General features: G+C 41.2%; 1 protein-coding gene across 13 annotated transcripts in view; it reads left to right on the top strand.

The window, feature by feature from the left end:
* The window catches only part of PIK3C2G (phosphatidylinositol-4-phosphate 3-kinase catalytic subunit type 2 gamma), a 244,152-nt gene that overhangs the window by 62,074 nt on the left and 162,039 nt on the right, over positions 1 to 20,039 (top strand). For all 13 annotated transcript variants that reach the window (XM_058420387.1, XM_040063030.2, XM_058420389.1 and 10 more), the window contains 5 exons: positions 1,579 to 1,661; positions 5,447 to 5,604; positions 7,402 to 7,513; positions 13,824 to 13,926; positions 18,867 to 18,937. In XM_058420387.1, coding sequence (XP_058276370.1) covers positions 1,579 to 1,661; positions 5,447 to 5,604; positions 7,402 to 7,513; positions 13,824 to 13,926; positions 18,867 to 18,937 — 527 coding nt within the window. The remainder of the gene's footprint in view (positions 1 to 1,578; positions 1,662 to 5,446; positions 5,605 to 7,401; positions 7,514 to 13,823; positions 13,927 to 18,866; positions 18,938 to 20,039) is intronic.

Raw genomic sequence — 20,039 nt, 5'->3', positions numbered from 1 at the left:
TAAATACCTTCAGTCCCATTTAATGTCATGTCCCAGCCTCACATTTTCTTACCTGTGGACTAATTTTCTTAGCTTTTCACTTAGTGGTTATTTTTCTTTTTCCAGAGCGCTGTACCTGCTCGTCAAGCACAGAGGTGCAGGTGAAAATGAAGCTTTTGTTTGTTTTTGTAGGGTTTTTTGAATGAATAGGTAATTGTGGGAGGCTGTTACTGTTACCAAATCACTCATAATTTCTAAAGAGTGAATGTCCTCCAGAGGTTCTTATTACTGTCTGATGAAACAAATTGTAACGGAGGTGCCTAACCAAAATGGAAAGAATGAACCAGTGGAGGTGTTACGTTTTCACTGGATTCTGAAGGACTTTTTCAGCAGTTCTTAGAACTAGGGAATGATGGACTACTGATTTCAATTGTTAAATTTAATTTTACTCTCTTATTTACACCCTCAGGATTATCTGTTGTTTTTCCTACCAGACAGCTTCAATTTTCCCCTCTATTTATGACTCCCAGTTAGTATCTTTAAATTTCATGTGGTACTGTGTGTAATGAAAATACTACATACCATCAGTTTTGGGTCTCATTTTATCAACACAAGGTTTATGGCTTTTGAGCTTTCAGTCCTGCCATTGTGATTTCCCCACCAGCCAGCTCCTGGCAGATCTCTCATCTTTCATAATCATCCCATCTTTTAAACTATAACTAAAATTTCCCACCCTGCATCTTTTAATGCATGTTGAACCTTCTTATCCAGCCAAAAAGAATCTTAAGCTCTGTTTATTAGTTACTTTTAAAATAAATTTCCACACTTTCATATAAATTAATATTCCCATTATAAAATAAACCTTCTGCCGCGTCTCAGTTTCCCCTTCTCGTGACACGTCCCTTCTCTTTCTGGAGGGGTTTAAAAGCTAAGCCTTGTAATGTCTCTACCTGCAAGAGTAGAAAGGGCTTGCTGATGTAAGAGCATTAAGTTCTTTGCTGGAGGTAAATTCTGGCTGAAGAGTACTTCAGGCAAACAAAGGGACGCTTGACCCAAAGCAGTGGCTCAGACCTCTGCTCTCCAAGTTCACTGAAAGTATTGAGGGGGGGGTTTTCACATTCAGTGAGTCCACTGGCTCCCTCTTATCTGTCTTAGGGGACTTACCTGGTGGGTTTATGGAGTTTGAGGGGATGCTGAGTTTCCTGCCAGGGCGGAAAGAGAGAAAATAAGGATTAAAACACGCTGGAGCATAAGCTTCAGTTTGTCGTTCTCCCTTTTGTAAACTAAATATCTGCATTTGGAGTTATCTGTGCTTTGATACCAGGTGAATTGTGAAAGCTTTGTCTGAAATTCTTCATGTTCTGCATGGAGGGGAAAAACAGTTGTTACCCAGAGCAGCTGATGCTTTGTGACTTCTGAAAGCATTTAGAGTGCAGTCGACATGGGGTCATTTGTGTTTATTTGGAGCTCCATCAAGTCAGGGGAGGAGTGACAGGCCCTCATGGAACAGAATTCAAGGTTAGCCTTATGCTCTTTCTGCTTCTGCCGTCTAAATAACTCAGCTCTGCTTCTTCCGGGGTCTTTTTTGGTGTTTTTTAGGTTGCAGATTGGTCTATCCAGCTGATTGAAGCAGATCAAGGAAGTAATGAAAACACAGTTGGCTTTTGCAAGGCAGTGGAGAAGTAAGTAATGAAAAAAAAGCTTCTTTTTTTTTTTTTTCTTTTTTCAGCCAACTATCACATTTCTGTTACATTAATTGGGTTGGTTATCCCTGTGTACTGGGGCTGGCTGGGATGGAGTCAATTATCCCCTCACAGGGCTGGGCTGTGTACTGGCAGCTGGAAAGGTGTGGATAGCACACCAGTGTTTTGGCTACTGCTGAGCAGTGTTCATCATTGTGACATTTGTCTGAAGCCCTTCTTCCTGGAAAGAGGCTGGACATCGCCTGCTGATTGGAATATCTTGTCTTCCCTTAATTACACAGGTGGCTTTTGCTTTTGTTAAACTGCCTTTATCTTGATCCAGTTGGGTTTTCCCCATCTTTTCTGCCCCTGTACTGAAGAGGAAAGAGTGGTAGAGCAGCTTTGGTGGGCACCGGGCATCCTCCTGAGGTCAACCAACCACATCCTGCAGCCCTGAACAATGCTGTAATTCCAGTGCCTACTTAAATAAAGAAACACTTCTAATTTTGGTTTAAATACTAAAAAACACAAAGGGTCATTAATTCAAAAAATAGTTTATCTTCTAACTGTCTGCTTTTTTAGTGGTGAGTACATTTAACCCTTCACTGTTGGTGGCGTATAGCGTGTGAAACTTCCCATCCTTTTTCTGCTGTTGTCTTGGGCAATGTTTGTGCCTGTGCAACTCTGAGCAGGAAAACAAGAGCTGGAGGAACTGATTGAGAAGAGAAGTGCTGCATACTGTCATGATGAAAAGTGAGACTTAGCAAGTGACAAAACCTACTTTAATTATATTTTACCATTACACTTAATAGCCTGACTTAATGGGATAGAACATTTTTTACTTTCCTAATCTTCTGCAGAAAAGTAAATTGTCTCGAAATCCAAGCACACAAAAAATTACAAGTATTTAGACCATCTGTGCAGATTGATTTTTCTTTTTTAGATATTCACTGATCCCACTGTCAAGTTGTTAGCACCAATGCATGCTTTTCCCCCTGGAAAGCAGTTGGATAATGGAATCCTGATTTTGTTATTAGACTTTAATGGATTGATTTTACTCAAGGTCAGCTAAGGCTGCTTCTCTTAAAAGAGAAAAACAAAACAAAACAAAACAAAAAACCAAACAAACAAACAAAAAACCAGTTTGAAATTAAGAGAGAGTATATGATTTATTCAAATGGAGTGGTCAGTGGACATACTCAGTCCCAAGTTTCAGTTTCCTTTTCCACAGTTCATCAGCCTGAACCCCAATGAAATTCTACCATGAGATGCATGAAGGCACGTTCCACATGACTACTTTTCTCCCAGCTATTCAGATTTCTTTTAATGTATAAACATTCTAATTATAGGCAAAGCTTTATATTGATTTTTGAATAGATGAGTTTATTTACAGGGCTAAAAAGATAAATACGAAAAAGCCATTCTTGTTTTGCAGGAAGTTGTTTCGTGTGTGTGTGTCATGAGCATACATTCTTAAAAAGAAAATAAGAACAGCTTTTGCTTTTCTTTTATTAAATAAGTAGAGAAACATTTTTAGGACAGAATGTCACTGCAACCAGAAGACCAGAAAATGTAATAAATTTTCAAATAACTTACATACTCTGGCTTGCCAAATGAGCATCCTCCCAGTCCCCAATGAATCTCAGTTGCTGGCAGTTTCATATGCCAGAGGCAGGATGTGTAATTCAGACTGTGTGGTGCATTCTTGCAGCTCCATCCTGTAGCTCAAACAGGAACCCATTGTGTTTTTCTCTAGGTGATACTTGCACAGGTAGCAGTGTATAATTGAAGCATTTGGTTGTGCACGACTGTAAATCAGTCTTCAGAAGCCCTTTCTCAGGTCACTTCAATGACCATGAACAGGGCTGTAGTGGAGAGTCATTCCTGGGTGGCTTCAGAAGACATCCTAAAGAGAGTTCCTGACCAGAAGGTGGCAAGAAGGTGCTTCTCAGGGTTCAGTGCTGCAAAATGCAGGGTTCCTCCACCTCCCAGTGTCCTCAAGGATGTGCTTTGCACTGCAGAGAAACAGCCCTTCTCTGCAGTGCATTATGAAATGCTGCGAAAGAGCAAATCCCTATAAATGCCAGTACTCTCTGTACACGCTGAGTTGTTGCACGCACAGAAAGCAAATAGCACAAGATTTTGTTGGTGTAATGGTTGTATAGTACTTCAGTTATGCTTTGGAAGACCCAAACTTTCAAAATTTTGCAGTGCTTTGCCCATCTACTCAGGCCAGCAGTCCTTTAATCATGTGGGAAGAGTAGATGGCGATAAATGAGCAACACCCTAGGAAACTGAATGGGTTTTTTAGCTGAATGGCAAATTTGTGACCCCACATTTTGCTAAATTCTAAGCTGTGTGTGGGTAGGGAAGGAGACGAGGTTTGCTTAGTTTTGGAATGGCTGCGTCTGTACATAGCCTGGTAATGTGATGCTGGATAAAGGGTAGTGAAGTTTTATTTTATTCAGTCCTTGGCTTTCTAGCAGAAAGAGGTTACAGGGGAAAAGTTGTACCTTGTGCACAGAGAAAATAGACTGACACCAACTACATAGGTCACCCAAACAGCCTCTGTGGTGTAATGGTTTCTAACCAGGAGCATAAATCTACCTTGTACTGGAGGTGCTCTTGTCAGGCCTCATTTCCTCCCACCCCACTGAAACATCAAGCCCCTGGCTTTTCACGATAAGAAATGGGCTGCTTCACTGGGTTATTAATTTTGGAAGCCTAGGCTCTTTTTTTTTTTTTTTCATTATTATTATTTTCTTCTCATGCTGCAGAAATGCAGGGCACAAAAGAGTAGTTCACATGGCTGTTTAAGAGACTTGGGCAGCAGCTCCGAGGCGGGAGGTGACACGGTAATGGAGAATTTTATGTGAGACAGCTGGGGTTCGAAATACATTTACCAGAGACATTACAGAGCACTCCCAACTCAGAAGCTACAAGTGAACTGAGAAAGAGAAGAGAATTTAGGATGCTTAGTGCAGGATGTTTGGGTTTAGCTGCTAAATATTCAGGCCAATGAGTGAAATGTAAAGCTTCAGCTGGTACAGTATGTACCCTTACCTGCAGCTGCAGAGTGTATTTGCTCAAAAAGTGGGTTTAATCCCAGGTGACAGACATAACACCTGTGACCAGTGTTCATTAGGAAATGGGACCTCAGGAGGAATTAGTTTCTGCAAGTCTATGATAATTAGAAGGAGAAGGGAGAGTATATTTTATAGTTAATGGTTTATCAGAGGGACTCAGTGACTGTGACTGTTACTGCACTTTACAGAAATACCCAGGGTTTTAGTAATGAGGATTTCAGATTGGATTTGAGAGAGTTGTGGAAGTAGACACTCCTTAAGATTTTGCACAGGAAGCATGTTCCTGTATTCATTTTGACCAGATGTCCCAGCTGCAGCTGTCTGTGCATGTGCTCTGGGCTAGTTCTGTGTTGAAATTCCATTATTTAAGTACATATTTGAGCTCTAACATTTCTACTGAGCTCAGTGTACACTCAGGTCTCTGTTTAAACTCCTTTTGGTTTCACCAAGGTCAAGCTCAGCAGTGGTTCTGTCAACTTCATGAAGATTTTACTGATGGTTTCCCTAAAATAACAGATGTAGTTATCTCACTAATGTATGAAAACAGAGTTTGTGTTGCTACTATTTCTCTCCACAGAATTTTATTTCTAACAGCCTCTATGAATCATCATATGTCTCTTGTAGAATTTTTGTTTTGCTCCTAGAAGAGGCCAAAAATGCACACCTCTCTAGACATCATTTCTTCGCATTATTTTTCAGAATCAGAAATGCCTATCCTGCTTTTGATTTGGAGACAAATACTGGGAAAATCTGGAGTGTTGCAACGAGATTCCCAGAGCATATCCTTGGTGGAAAAAAATTCAGAATCAGCATTTGGACAGATTTTTCACCACATCCTCTACTTCTTACACAACATGGTGAGTGATGGAGGTTATGTTCAGGTCTGGGGAAGCACATCGGTCATCAAATGAAAGGAGAAATTCCAAGTAGGTGGGGAGAATAATTAAGAATTGAGAGAGTTTGCCCATGAAATTTCTGGAGTTTCCAGGCTTGGAGATTTTTAAGGTCTTACAAGACAAAATCCTGAACAAGGTGGTCTGAATTCATTGTTGACCCAGCTCTGTAGGGAAAGAGGTTCTTCCCAACCTAAATGATTGACTTCTCATCAATGACTGTGAGAAGCTGCCACTGCTCCTGTTCATCCTATGTCTGTGTTTAATGGCAGAATCTTGATTCCAGCTCTAGTAATTTTTATTTCTGTAAACATAGAAAAATAAAATAAATTAAATCTTATTTCCCCCCTCTCATCCTGTGTTGCTTTATTAAGTCATAGTTGGGGTTTTTTGTTTGTTTCTCTTTTTTTTCTTTTTTTAAGGAATAATTTCTTTTGTTTTCAAGGAATTAATGGACTGTAACAGGCTGAGTGATAATTATCCTAAACTTGTTTAGACTAGATAAGCAGTAGGGTTGAAGTGGAAGAAGAACTCCTTTTGCCCCATCTAATGAAAAGTATTGTTCAGTTAAGCAAGAACTTTTGACAGAGTAAGGAAAGAAAAATGAATCTACAGAGCACAAAAGAGTGATACTAGGAAATTTTGGATTTATTTCCAATGAGTCACATGAAAAAAAGTGCATGTTACAATTTTAATTCAATTCTTCATTTACTGGACTGTATAAATTTATCCAACAAGCACTGCAGTTACATGTCAAAGTAGTGGAGTTGCTTGAAATGGAGAGTTCTCGGAAGGCTAAATGATTTAAACAGATAAAACCAGTAGAAAAATTCAATTGAATTGTCTTTTTGAGAAAAAAAAAAAAAAACCAAACCCACCAAAAAACTATCAGTTTTGCAAAAAAGAACATTTTCAGAAATAGTTTTTGAATCCATTCAGGTATTTGTTTTTCTCTGGGGAAAACCAACCAATGCAAAGAGCAAGCAACCTACTCTGTTTTCTTTCAGTTTTGTTCCTGTCATAACACCCTCTCCTAGAAATGCCAGCTGTTCTCTGAAGCTTTCCCATCCCCTTCAACATAAAACCAAATTTATCAGACATGTTTCTAGATTATGAAACTATTTTTTTCCATTTTTGATATTTTTCTCTAAAACGGACAGCAGGTTGTACAAACTGAAATAGAACGTCCTAATTTTTAACGATTATGTATACTTTTATACTATTATGTGGCTACACATGTATTAAATAATATCATGTATTGAATATATAAAATACATTAGAGTATTAATTTGCTTCTTTGTCATGGCTAAAAGGGTGTGCACAGCAGAAACAACACCAAGTAATATTCTGGAGCCTTTTTGTGTCATAAGTGGCTGCAGAGTCAACTTTTGCATGGCTGGAAATGTACCAAAATGTTCATCAGGAAAATGAAAAAAAAAAAAAAAAAAGAAGGCCATTTCTCTGTTCTTTCTTTCCCTCCTGGGAATATTGCTCATCTCTTCATTCCAGCTGCTCAACAAATTGCTCATTTCCTCTAAATGGACATAGATTCCATGTCAGGTACAATATCTGAAGCAAAAATTTTTTAAAGAAATATAATAAAATCAAGTGTGTCTTGGTCTAATTCCTCTTGATGGAGCTAGTCTGCAGCAGTTGCTTGGAATTACAGAAAAAAAACCCCCTTATTTTCTTCACTCAAGTACGTTGCCTGAAATTCTCCAGCAAGCTACTATTAATTTTCCTTGCTATCTTTATTTACAGCTGGCTGTATCACTCGCGACTTAATTGTGGAGGTCCTCCATTGCACAAATCAATACCCAGCCCGGGAGGAATGCCTTCTGAGTGTTCATGGGTCTGATGAATTCTTACAAAAGTAAGTACCTCATTAAGCCACGAGCCGTGTAAACAGAGCCACGAGGAGAGGTGGGGGGATCAGGTTCCAAACACTCCATGTGTAGTTCCTGAAGCTCCTGGAACGCGTGGTGCTCGTGCTCTGCAGAGAGGATGGTGTGCTCCAGTGCAAAGATTCAAATCCTCTTCTTATGGAAGCTCTGTGCAGCTTTTAATTGTTTGTTTGACTCTGTTGTTGTCCTTCTGGTCCTTCTCATCTGCGACATGAGGATGCTGCTACCTCCTCTGTCTCATCTCTCTCTCTTATTTGTTATAAGCAAATCCTCAAAGGGGGAAATCACCAGAGAGAGGAGAAGCAGGGTCATGCAGCTGCAGAGCAGGTGATTTTTCTTCATATCCAGTTGCAGTAGTAGCAAGCCAAATGAAGTCAGCACCGTGGTGCTGAATGCAAGTTAAAAAACACATTAAACAGACAAGCAGGTTGTTCTGAATGCACGTTGTTTAAAAGCAGGGAAATAAATGCTCTGATTCACATTAATCCAGGTGAGCTCTTGTGGTGGTTGAAAGCACTGCTGGGCTCAGCTAGCTGTTTTTTCTCCGTGGCAGCTTGAATTCAGAAGTCAGCCAAAGTGAGCAGGTTCTGTGTTGGAGCAGCTGAAGTGCAGGCATTTGTCAGCCAGGCTTTGTGGACACTGGCTCTCAGCAGAAGGGTTGGCAGTGTTCTGTGGTGCCACATTGAGCTGGCACTGCAGGAACCACAGCTCATCTGCTAGAGGTGTAAAGAGCACTAGATAAAATAGGGTGTGCCTAAAACTGAAAGGGATGATTTTAGAAGCAGTCGTATTTACAGCAGAGTGTAAAAATTACCTGAAGTAGCCAAGAACAAGTCAGTTTGATTAACGAAAGAAACTGAGTTGTGAGAGCAAGTGTCACGCTGTGGAAGTTAGCTTTGCTCTGAATCCGTCTTGAGCACTTCCACCCTTACACAGGCCAAATGTTCATATGTTCAGAGTGAATTACACCTGGCAACTAAAGGTGCCAAGATTGCCTCTTCTACATTTCTAAGCCCACTCTTCTCTCATTCCAACCTTGGTATAGCAGGAGCTGGAACAGCAAGATGTGTTAATTAGAACACCAGAAGCACCAAGCAGAGAACCAGGTCAGAAGAAGGACAAGGATTCAAGGAAATTTTTTTTTATTTATTTTTTTTTTCCCAAGATGCTCTTCTGATTGCAAAGAAATTGCTAAAAAATGGAAATAATGAACCATTTATTGAGGGTGAGCTCAGTGCAGTATGCGCTGAAGAGTTTAGTTTCCATTGTTGGGGGGAATGCATCGATAGCAGACTCTTTAAATTCCTGCATATGTAGAATCTCTGCACGTCTCATTAGCACCGAAACAAGGTCAATAATGTTCTCAGCTTTCTCACTTTACTCCTTCACTGTCATTCACAAAGCACCGAGCTGCACTTCTAATTTCAGCAACTTCTAATTCTATATAGTGCTGTTAAATTCAACTCCCTTTCTTCTGTCTCTTCAAGAGTCCTGGATCTGAAATTTGAAACCCCTGACCCGAAGGATCCCTTGGGCAGTTTAACACGGCCTGAGGAGTTGCCTCAGGGTGAAATTTTTCCTGTGTGTGGGCTACCTTCAAGTGCAAATTGTTTTCCTCCCTATCTTGCTAACAGAGTGATTTGATGCACTTTTGCACAGTTCTTCCCCAGAAAAGTATTTGGAGTCTGTTCACGGATGAATTCCAGTAGAAGTTCCCCAAGCTCTAAGACAGCAAAGGGAATAAACACTCTGCTGCTCCTGCTGTACTGTAATTCAGAAAAAAAACCCACCAAAGTGAAGCCAGAAAGGTGACTTGATGAATTGTTCTCAGAACAGTGCTTTAGTGAAGCAGACAGCTTTGTCAAGATTTGTCAAAAGATTTCATTTACTCTTATATTGGATTGTATTAATGAGCACTTCACCCCACCTCCTGCAGAAGCACCTGAAAGACTTGATGATTTTTAGAATCCATTTAGCTGTGAATGAGATGGGGAAGGAAAAAAAAAAAAAATTACCTCTGTGCTAATGACCATTACACTGAGCACCATCAGATTCCACCGTCCATCATTCCCTTCCTACGCAGGGATCCTTGGGCTCACATCCTGCCTGACTCACAAGCAGGACATCAGATTTCAAATACCCTAAAAGATACCAGAAGATAGCATAGAGACTGCAGGCCAGTCTGTAATTAATGAAGCCATCTGTGGAATTCTGATTTGGAATTTCTTTTGTTTTCTGGTCTTTAGGTTCATTGTGTTTACCATGGGAAACCTGGTCTTGCTGCAAGCTGCAGACTTTCTTTTCCATCCCATCAAACAAACCTACCTCCACCTTTAAATCTTGCTCTCATGCTTTCCTGTCTTTCCTTAGATTTAAAATGAGTACCCCTAAACATGATTTTATGATGCCTTTCATGAAAAATATTATATGGAAGTAAATTAAATTGTGCTTAAACACCTTGTGTCAAATAACTCCTGGCTGTTAATGCCAGCAGTTAGCCAAAACCAGCCCTTCTTATATGTCAGCAATTAATCAATCCTCCATTTTTAGAAAAACAGGCCAGAATCTCAGGTCATCCTGAAATGCCACATAAAACAAAACACATGAGTGTGTATAAGAATTGTGGACGTTTTAAAAATTCTTTGTTATTTTATTGATGTGTGTGCTAGCAATAGGTTGCGGTAATGTAGATTTTGTACTTTTCGTGCTACAAAAATACTCATAAGCTTTATTTCTAAACATCCTTTTATTCTAAGGTGTCAGAGTATTTAAAGTTCCATCCATGTTCTCACGTGGTATAATTTGCACAGCTACTTTGCAGCCACCACAGTGAGTAGAGGAATGGAACTGAAAAATCAAAATGCTTATTTTTTCTTGCAACATGCTTGCCTGTGACCTTATTGATGACATTTTTTTGTCTTACTAATTCTGTTCTCTGGGAATTGAAACCTAAATAAAAATTGGTTTTCACTCAAAGTGAAGTTTAAGCTATTAATTATAGACTGACATAGACATAATCGTGCAGATTGAAATCATAAGAAGCAAACACCTTTGGATGAATTTGTTCTTTGTGAAAAATAAACTTAATTTTCTCCTGTCACTGCAGATTAAATTTGTCATTCAGAGATGCTACTAGCTGAGTTACCTAAAAAAATAGTCTGATTGAACTGTATTAAGATTTGGAGCTTTATATCACATCAGAGAACCTTGCTGTGGGGAAGCAAGCAGTGGGGCTCTCAAGTGATGGGGATTTCCCATTTCTTATCTTTAGATATTTTGTGAGACCACAGGCAAGTCACTTGGACCAGTCATTACCACATCTCCTAAAGACAGAGACTTCATTTCTCTTCATGGCATTCTCATCAGAGCTGTATTCTCCATATAATTTCAACAAAAAAATAAATCAAAAAATGTTGAGTTAACAAGGTTGTAACGCCTTCATTTTTGTTTCCTTTACAGAGCTCAGAGTGCTGCAAACCAGTTACTAATAATCACTTTATCCTCCAGAGGGGATATATCACTTTTGTCTTAGTAGGACTGGTACGGTAGCAAATCTGCCTGGTGTACAGCTAAAAGGTCAATCTGTGGCAAAGCTGTACTTCTATTTCTTGTAGCTCACTTTTCATCTAGACCAGGTTTCCCCATTACTTTGTTGAGGCATTAATCCATTTTGTCTAGTCCCTTGTGCAACAGTAGCTGCCAAAACTTTTCTCTTTGTACTCGTGCAAATTAAATCCATTCATGAGGAAACTGCATGGCCACTTCTGCTTGCAGTGTTTCAGGCAGCATTGCTATGTCAATAAAGACTTTGCTGATGGATAGTATCTGCTTGACAGAGCAGAAACTAACACAAGCCACTAATGTCAAAGCAGTTATAATAGCAAAATTAAGCTTCTCTTGGTGTAGCTTGCTTTGCCTGCGAGCATGGTGACAAGGAAAAATTATACTTGGAAAAGACAGTTTTTATATATCTGTGGTTCAGAATTGTTTCTTCATAGGAGGGCACAGATCCTCTGAACTGGTCTAGTTGTACCAGTTCCTGTCACTGGCATTGCAACAGGAATCTGTATCCTGGAGGAATCAGGAAAAGGTGACTCAGGACTCACGGATATCTCTGTAATATTCTTGTTACTACGCCTCTCCAAAGGCTGACGGTGGGGCAGAATGAAAAGGGCAGGAATAAGTGAGGCATTATGTAGAAAAACGTATGTTGGGGCAGTTCTACAACATTAAGGAAACTTCCCAGTCTGACCAATCTCTGGCAGTCACAATCCCTTCCTCGTGAAAAGTCTGTGTCTGTTCATGGCCTCTTGCCTGGACTGCTGCCCTTCCCCAGCACCCAGAGCACAACGTGCAGCTTGCACTGCACTAAAAGTGTTCCTCAACAAAAAGGTATAAAGATCATGGAGTTCATCATCACAGTCATGAGGCAAACATGGTGAGGTGAAATGAGGAGAGGAGGAACTTTCAGGAAAGCTGTGGGTAGGCAGAACACAGACATGAGCTGAGCTGAGTTGAGCTGAGGAGGAGCAAAAGAGAATGTGTGCATTGGTACAGTCCCGGGAGCTGGCAATGGGACACTGGGACTTCAGCTTTGAAAAGGGATTTGAGAAGGGTTTAGCCATAGCAGGGGTATGCTTTTAACCAGTCCAGGTATTTCACTGTGTTGGTGTGCATTTCTCCCACTCTTTCATCTGTACTTTCTGCCCTCGAAATGAAGAAATTTTGCAGCTGTATGCAGGTGCTTTCAGAGGTGATCCTTGCCTTGTATTTTTGTCAGATGGAAATGAGCTTGGACCTTTTGATGTTTATTTGATATGTTTGTTTAAAAAAAGAATCCTGTATATACATTTACAGCTTTAGTAACCTCAGTGGAGAGTCTGTATCTTACTTAGCCACAGTGTAGTGTGAGCGCAGAACATTTACAAGATGTATAAATTCCCTGTAATTGTGCTGAATGGCAGCTTCATTTAAGTTTATCCATTCATTTATGCTGAAGATTTCTGCTGCCTTGTGAGGGATGAGCCTCATCTAATTCACACTTTCTATGATTTATTCATAGGTGAGCATTTTGGTTTTGTTTGGTTTTTTTTTTACTAAATCCAGCCATTTTTATTCAGACATTCAATCAAAAGCCCTTTTAGGTAGAAATACAGTTTATATTTAAATTCTGAGTTTTTCATGACCCTTGACATGCCAAAAAACCCCAAAAAAACATCTTTCCTTCATGGCCCAGGGAGTCCTGAAACAACTTGCCACGCTGCAAAACTGTATAAATATGGAATATCCCTTTTTGTGCTCCTGTGGCTGAGGGCTCAACAAAGCCTCCTGAATCTAATTGAACACACACCAAAGTTGTAACTGGTGATGCATACTAACTTGTTTTGGTGATGAATTTACCTTTGTAAAAATCATTGTTGTTTTTTCATTAATCCCAAAGGACTTTTTCAAATGTAAAAAGAGGTTTGCCTCAACCCTGAAATATTTTTTGAATTATTTCACCTCTTTAAAGCAAGATGTGAAGGGGGAAAAAATGAAATTATTTTTGTTCCAAGTGATTTCTAAGAGTGGCAAACCAAGGCTGTGTTCTAATTTAGAAAATGTTGCCAAGAGTGGCAAATGGAAAGAGGAAAATAAAATTAAAGAATTCCCCTGTCATGAGCTGCTGGATTATCTTTAACCAGCAGTTTAGTTTGTAGGATCCACTCCAGCTGAGCGAGTCTGATCTTGGCTGGCACATGATTTGAGAAAGAAAAAGATGAACTCTTCTTTTACCACCTGTGTGAGCTGCACAGGGTGAAAACTTAGACTTCCTTGAGAATCAAGGGTCACCTGTCTTGATGTACATGATTTTCAGACCTACACCTAGTAGTTGATTTTTGAGTTGGGTACCAGACACTACAAGTCTTTCTGCAGTGGTGCGTTCACATCCAGGCTACTGCAGTCTTTGGGCTTGAAGAACATCCATAAATAATCTCAAGGTTTGGGAGCACATGCAGTTTGTCAAGGATATTCTTTCTCTGTGTCCTTGTTCTGTTTCAGAACTTAATGGTAAATGATACAACTAAGCAACTATTATTTGTTTTACCAGAAGACATGCCAGAACCAACGCCATCAATTTTGATGGGAGTAGGTGCTAAGAACTGGTTTTGTACTATTCAGTCTTCTTTGCACGTAGAATTTAAACTACTGGTGATTTTAGGACAGGTAGCAAGGAGAAAAAGAAGGGAGTGGCAAGCAGAGATAAACATTTATTTGTTGTTTTCCTCCAAACTGCAGCAACTGTACTTTGGGAAGCCATGAAAGTCTTCGCAAGGCCACCGCCTGCATTCAGCTTCACCTACACCACACTGCAAATTTGAAGCCAAGTTTGGCTCGAACAGTAAGTAGCCTTCTTTTCTTTCCCTCTCCTTCAGCATCCCTGAAGGAAAGAAATTCCACCAATCCTTTTACACAGCAACCTGCAGTAATAGTCAAAGAGAGATTATTTGCTTTCCTGAGAATGCATATATTATTGCTGAACTGCAGTTGAAATGTCCCAGGGAGCATTTGTGCTTTGCTTCTGTACTTACACCTAGTGAGCAGCTGTAGAGAACACACGACTGAAAAAGACCAAAGGTTACTTTTTCAGAAAAAAGAAAAATCAGCTTTGTCAGAATTTAATCCTGTTTTATTTCAGGTGTTGAGAGAATTCTTACTTTTGATTTACTTCCGGCCTAAAGTTTGCAGTCCAGCAGAAGCTCTGGACAGTGTTCACTGGCAGTGTGTTGTCTGTTCACAGAGAGTACCAATTACCTGCTTTGCATGGCTCTGATAATAGCCTGAGTTTGTCAGTGTGTGGGTCAGATGGCAGATTCTAGCAAAAAAAGCATGGGGGCTTTCTTTTCATATCCGTTTGGTCAGAAGGGAAACATAAGTGAAACATCAAGCTCAATACAGCATCTTACCTGGACCATTAAAAAAGGACTATGATGAGATCAAATATACATATGTGTAATATTTATAGCTAGGTAGATAGAGACATTTAACATTTTAACCAGTGTGTAGATAAAGAAAGTCATTTACCTTCTCCAGATCAGCATCTACTCCCATAGATCTTCAAAACTTGAACCCAACTGTATGTTTAGGAATCTCTTCGGAAACTTCAAAGCTTGTTTCTGTGCTAAGGAAGCCCAACTCTACGCCAAGGACACCCGCAGGCTGCCTTCATGACTTTTGCTTACCTTACATAACACTGCTGAATTCAGGATGCATAGGTAAAATATCTGGTTGTACATGCAAGTTACTATTATGTTTAATAACCAATATAAGTGGATACTTACAGGTAATGAGCAACTCTTTATTTCCTTTTTTTTTTTAGACACTTTTTGAACTTTGGCCAATAACTAAATGTTCACAATTCTTTTGTAAAAGGAAAAAAAAAAAAAAAAAAGATGAATACTTGCCTTCTTTCCTTTTGTAGGTAGCTGGCATTCTATTATGAAGCACTCAGAGCAGGAAATTTTCTTCAGATGAGCAATTACTAGCAAGAAATTTGGCCAGGGGCTTTATATAAAATCACAGTTCTTTCAGTTAGTGGGTGACCTTAAATTAAATGTTGGTTTTTTTAAGCCATAAGATAAGCTTTAGCAGTCTCTGAAATTCCTGGGAATGCTTTGCCTAACCTATTTTTTCAGCGTTTTAGAATTTCAGATGTCCCCACATTCTGATCATCTCAGGAAAGCATTAATCTTTGTGGTGGGCAGGCAGCAAAGAATACTTACAGGTTTCTAACAAGAGCCTCACTTGCTTCCAGGAAAGGATTTTTGAACAGGAACAGACTGGAAGTGATATTTCCTGAAAATCCAAACCCCCCCTTTTTTTTTTTTTTTTTTAATTATTATTTTCATATGTATCAGTATTAATACTTTGCCAGCCATAATGAGTTAAGCGTCAATGTTGTGAGCATAATCACAGACGAGAGAAGTCAGAGGCCCATCATGATGAGAAGGTTGAGACTTTTCCATTATTTAAATATTTGTGGCTTTCTAGAGGGATTGTGTCACTCAGGCCGTTAGAAAACGCTCATCTCATGTCAAAGAATTTGTGGACCCTACAGTAGGGTTTAAGTGGGAAGGGTGACATTTTAAGATCTCACAGTGAATTTTTGATCACCCCTTCACAGAAGACATGGCTCTGAAAGCTTCTGGCCATGAAATTCGTCATGTTACTAGTAATAACAAAGAGCATGAGCAGCTCTTGATGGGGAATAAGTTACAGAGTTTCCCCCCAGCTCCAGGGCATGCTTGTAACGGGGCACTGGTTCAGAAAGGAGAGGTTCTGCTCACAAACAGGAGTGCCAGCAAGTCTATCAGGACCAGAAAAAAACCCATCAGAGAAGGCAGATACAGTTCCTTGAAAGCTGCAGTGTTTCTTTCACTCTGGACCTAGTTCTGTGCATTTCTTTAGGTATACTGAAACCTGCTCGAGCCACGCTGAATTCAAGGATCTGGTGTAGTCTACACTGAGCTCACAGTTCATTTTGTCATTGCTGTAAAGTGCATTATAAAGTCACAGATTTAGAGTCAGGTTATGGAAAAAAAATCACTTCCCTCAGAATTCATATAAAAATGCAGAAATTTATAAACCAAAATAGGAAGAAACTGGAATTTTTTAAGATTCTTCAGCTGTCTTGGACTCAGCTACTGTTTACTTTTGTGAAATAATGTGCTCTTGAGGAGAACTCCACCTCTGATCTAAATGAACCTTCTAAATTTTGAAATATGTAATATGTTTCATTAGAGAAGTCTCCACTAAGTTTGTAGTTTAACTACCGTCACAGAAACATGAATATCTTGATAGATCTTGTATACAATAATCATCCAGATAGCAAATTATTCATGTACACCGACCTGTTGCTGTTGTCCATCAAACCCTCTTTGGATCCTATCAATCACAAATATGTGGTTCTTTATGGGCTAGGTGGTCAAACACGAGAAATGGGTTCCCAGAAATGTGATTGATGCCTCATGTCTATCAGTCCCTTAAGAAGAGGCATTCAGAAAATATCCTTCGTAATGGGCTTTTCATTCATGGGCAGCCCTGAAGAGGTGAGGTGGTTGGACTACATGAAAATTCTAGGTCCTCACCAGCTAAACTATGTCCTGTCTCCCCTTCATTGTGTCCCGTTCCATTGCATCTTGTTTTGTTTCCCTGTGCTCTTCTTGTAAATTGAGATGACATTGGCTAACTTCCAGTCAGCTGGGACTTCCTCAGACTTTCAAGACCTTTGGTAGAGAACGGAGGGGATCCAGCCATGAGATCAGCTTTAGTGCTCTGGAATGAGTCCCACCGAGGCCTTGTGGACCTAGAAATATTTTTTGGTCATGAAACGCACATCCTGGGCAGGACCATGCAGTTTATTGGATGAAGTAGAAGAGGGGATGCTGAGAAGCAGAAGTCATTCACTGCCATTTTGTGGTTCCAGAGGAGCAGCAGGGTCATCCGGGCGCTCGCCTTCTCTCAGCGGGGCTACCTCCTGTGAGGCCGCGGGAGCCTGCTGGGAATGGGCGTTGGAGGGCCCTGGAGCTGCTTCCTGCCTCTGGGCACCCTCAGTGTCTTCAGGCCCGCTTCTTCCAGCCAAGGGCTGCTGGTCATGGACTGCCTGCCTCACCCGTTCCGTGACAGTAGAGACTGGCTGCAAGCCCCTCGCCCTGGCCAGCCTCCTCTGCAGGCGGGCCGTCAGGCCGATGGGGCACTCCTGGTAGTTGCCGTCCCCTCGCACGGAGTACAGCACCTTCTCCATGGGCTGCCGGCACACGGGGCAGGTGTCCCTGGTCATGCCCCACCGCCAGATGCACTTGAAGCAGAACTTGTGCATGCAGTAGGTGACGTAGGCCGGCCTCCACATGCGGCGCAGGCAGATGGGGCACTGGGAGTCTTCCTCTGCCTCAGGCGGCCTTGCCTGGGGCGGCCTTGCCTGGGGCGACTGTCTCCGTCTGCCGCCGCTCCCAGCAGAGCTGCTCTGCCCCGCGTCTTCTTTGGCAGTGGATGCCATGTCCTGCCAGGAGAGACGTGCAGCGTGCTGGAGCTGGTCTGGCAGGAGCGCAGCTTGCTCAGGGTTTCGAGCCACTGCCTCTCACCAGCGCTGCGGCACCAGATGTCTCACGAGCACGGGGAGAGAGGCTGCTCTGGGGGGGAATGGTGGCAATGCCCAGGTCCTTCAAGGAGGAAAGCCTCCCAGTCCCCCTCTGCCGCTGAGAGTGCAGCTCCCGGGTGCTCACACTGCCTGGATGTGTTAGGGCTGGGAAAAGTCCTGGGCTGACCCAGCTGGCACGGAATGCTGGCTCATCTGTGACGTTGCAACCCATTGCTAGGTGAATCCATCATCAGATTGGCTCCATAACTGGTGATGTCATAATCCAGCACTAGATGATTGCTCTAGATCTCTGGCAAATAAACTGTGTTCCTTTCTCTTCCCTTCTTCCCTTCTTCCCTTCTTCCCTTCTTCCCTTCTTCCCTTCTTCCCTTCTTCCCTTCTTCCCTTTACTACTCCAGGATGAATCCCACCAGGACTCTGTGGACTTAAGAACATTGAACTGCTGCAGCTGACCCCTCACAATACCAGTGTCCACAAAGGGAAGGTCACCCTTGCTCTAGCTGTGCTCCTCCAGCTGAGAGGATTGGGAAGCCAAAGGTTTATCAGCAGTATTAAAGACTGAGGCAAAACTAGCCCTAAAGTCCTCTGCTTTTTCTGTACACCCATTTGCCAATGGGTCATCTTCGTCAATGAAGATGTTTTCTTTGGACACCCACTTGCTACTGACATACTTAATAAAATACCTTATTTCCAGCACAACAAGAGCTGGTGGAAGAAACACCCAGGTCCCTCAAGTGGCAAAGCTTCTCAGCTACCCAGGGTGATGCTTCCCCTCACAGCTCACCTCTAACTCTGCATCATCTCTCCCCCTGGTCCACCTCGGTGTGAAACCAAAGCAGAATTGATGTATGCCCTAGGCCATGTTGTCTGCCTTTCATGCCTCCCATGAATGAAATATGCCACTGCCTCCACTCTCCCTGCCTGGATCCAAGCACATCCTGTTCCCCCACTGAATCTGATTTAAAGTTCTATGTCCAGCTATCTTGTTTTCCTGAACACTTTTCCCCCCACCTGTGTAGTACCACCCAGTGTAACATAAAATATTCACCAAACAAAATTTCAGATCAAAACATCCTGTACACGACTGAGAACATTCTGACTATGGAAAATACCGTGTAAATCTTTCCAATATGCATTCTTCTTTGTCAGAATAATATATGTCACCATATACCTCTCTTCCACAGTGTGAGGATGACCAAAGAAGGTTCTGTGTGAATGAGCTGTTAGAAGACATTTGTGCCTGGAGACTGATTCGGTAAGCTGGTATTCAGCAGTATTTATGTTTGTAATTGTTTCTGTTTGCAGGAAGCCTCCTTCCACTGAAGGACAATTCTGAGAACTACCGGGGACAGGAACGATACCAAAGAGAAAGAAAATTTGTTCAATATTTCAGACTTTTTATTTTCAGAATTTAGTTGTTGATTAGCAAAAGTCAGTGTTTTTTGGATCCATGTAATTTTCCCCAATTGTCTCCTTTTCATATTACTGAAGTTTTCACTAAAGGTTTCATATTTCCCATATTTCCATGACTGAAGCCATCAAAATTTTCATGTGTGAGTTGTTATTAGAGAATTTTTGAGACTAAATATTGTAAAGATAATAGGTTTGCTCTTCATTATGACTATATTTTCACAGTTCAGTGATTTTTAAACCTTTTTTGTTGCTGGGGGTTTTTTTGTTTGCTTTGGTTTTTTTGTTTGTTTTTTTTTTTTTTTTTAATGGAGGCTAGCTAGGATGAGCTTTTAACTTGGCAGTCAAAGTGAAGCTGATCGTAAAGCCAGCCTGTGATGGACAAACACTAAATGAGATAGATTCCTCATTCACCATTCATGATATTCCATTTAGATAAATTCCACTTTTAGGTGAAGAAGCTGCCATGTTTTTCATCTCTGTGTTATAAAGGACTTTGCCAACAATAGTAAACTTAAATGACACACCTGTCATTTAGCAGATGGAGGAAAACAGAGGGGTAGTGACTCGTTGGAGGTGGGTATCTGGTGCTTACTGAGGACCCATCTGGTCTCCTAGGAGCATGGCCCAAATTTCCATTCTGGTCCTTGCTATAAAGAGATCAGTAGAAGACATGTATTTTATGGATGAGAAGTGTAGGAAATTTAGGAGCACAGGGGATAATTAGCTGTAGGTCTGTTTTCTCCAGGCTAAACAATCCCATCTCCCTCAGTGGCTCTTCATTAGAGCTGTGCTCCAGACCTTTCTCCAGCCCTGCTCCTTTCTCTGGATGCACTCCAGCACCTCAATGTCCTTCTTGTCATGAGGGACCCAGCTCCCAGGCCTGAGGACAATCACATGGGACCACCTCCCACTTCCATTCACCACAACTCTCTGGGCCCAGGCAT

The sequence above is a fragment of the Hirundo rustica genome, chromosome 4, assembly GCF_015227805.2.
Source record: "Hirundo rustica isolate bHirRus1 chromosome 4, bHirRus1.pri.v3, whole genome shotgun sequence".
NCBI lineage: Eukaryota > Metazoa > Chordata > Aves > Passeriformes > Hirundinidae > Hirundo > Hirundo rustica.
The sequence above is the reverse complement of the archived record's forward strand: the minus strand, read 5'-3'. Positions and strand labels throughout refer to the sequence as shown.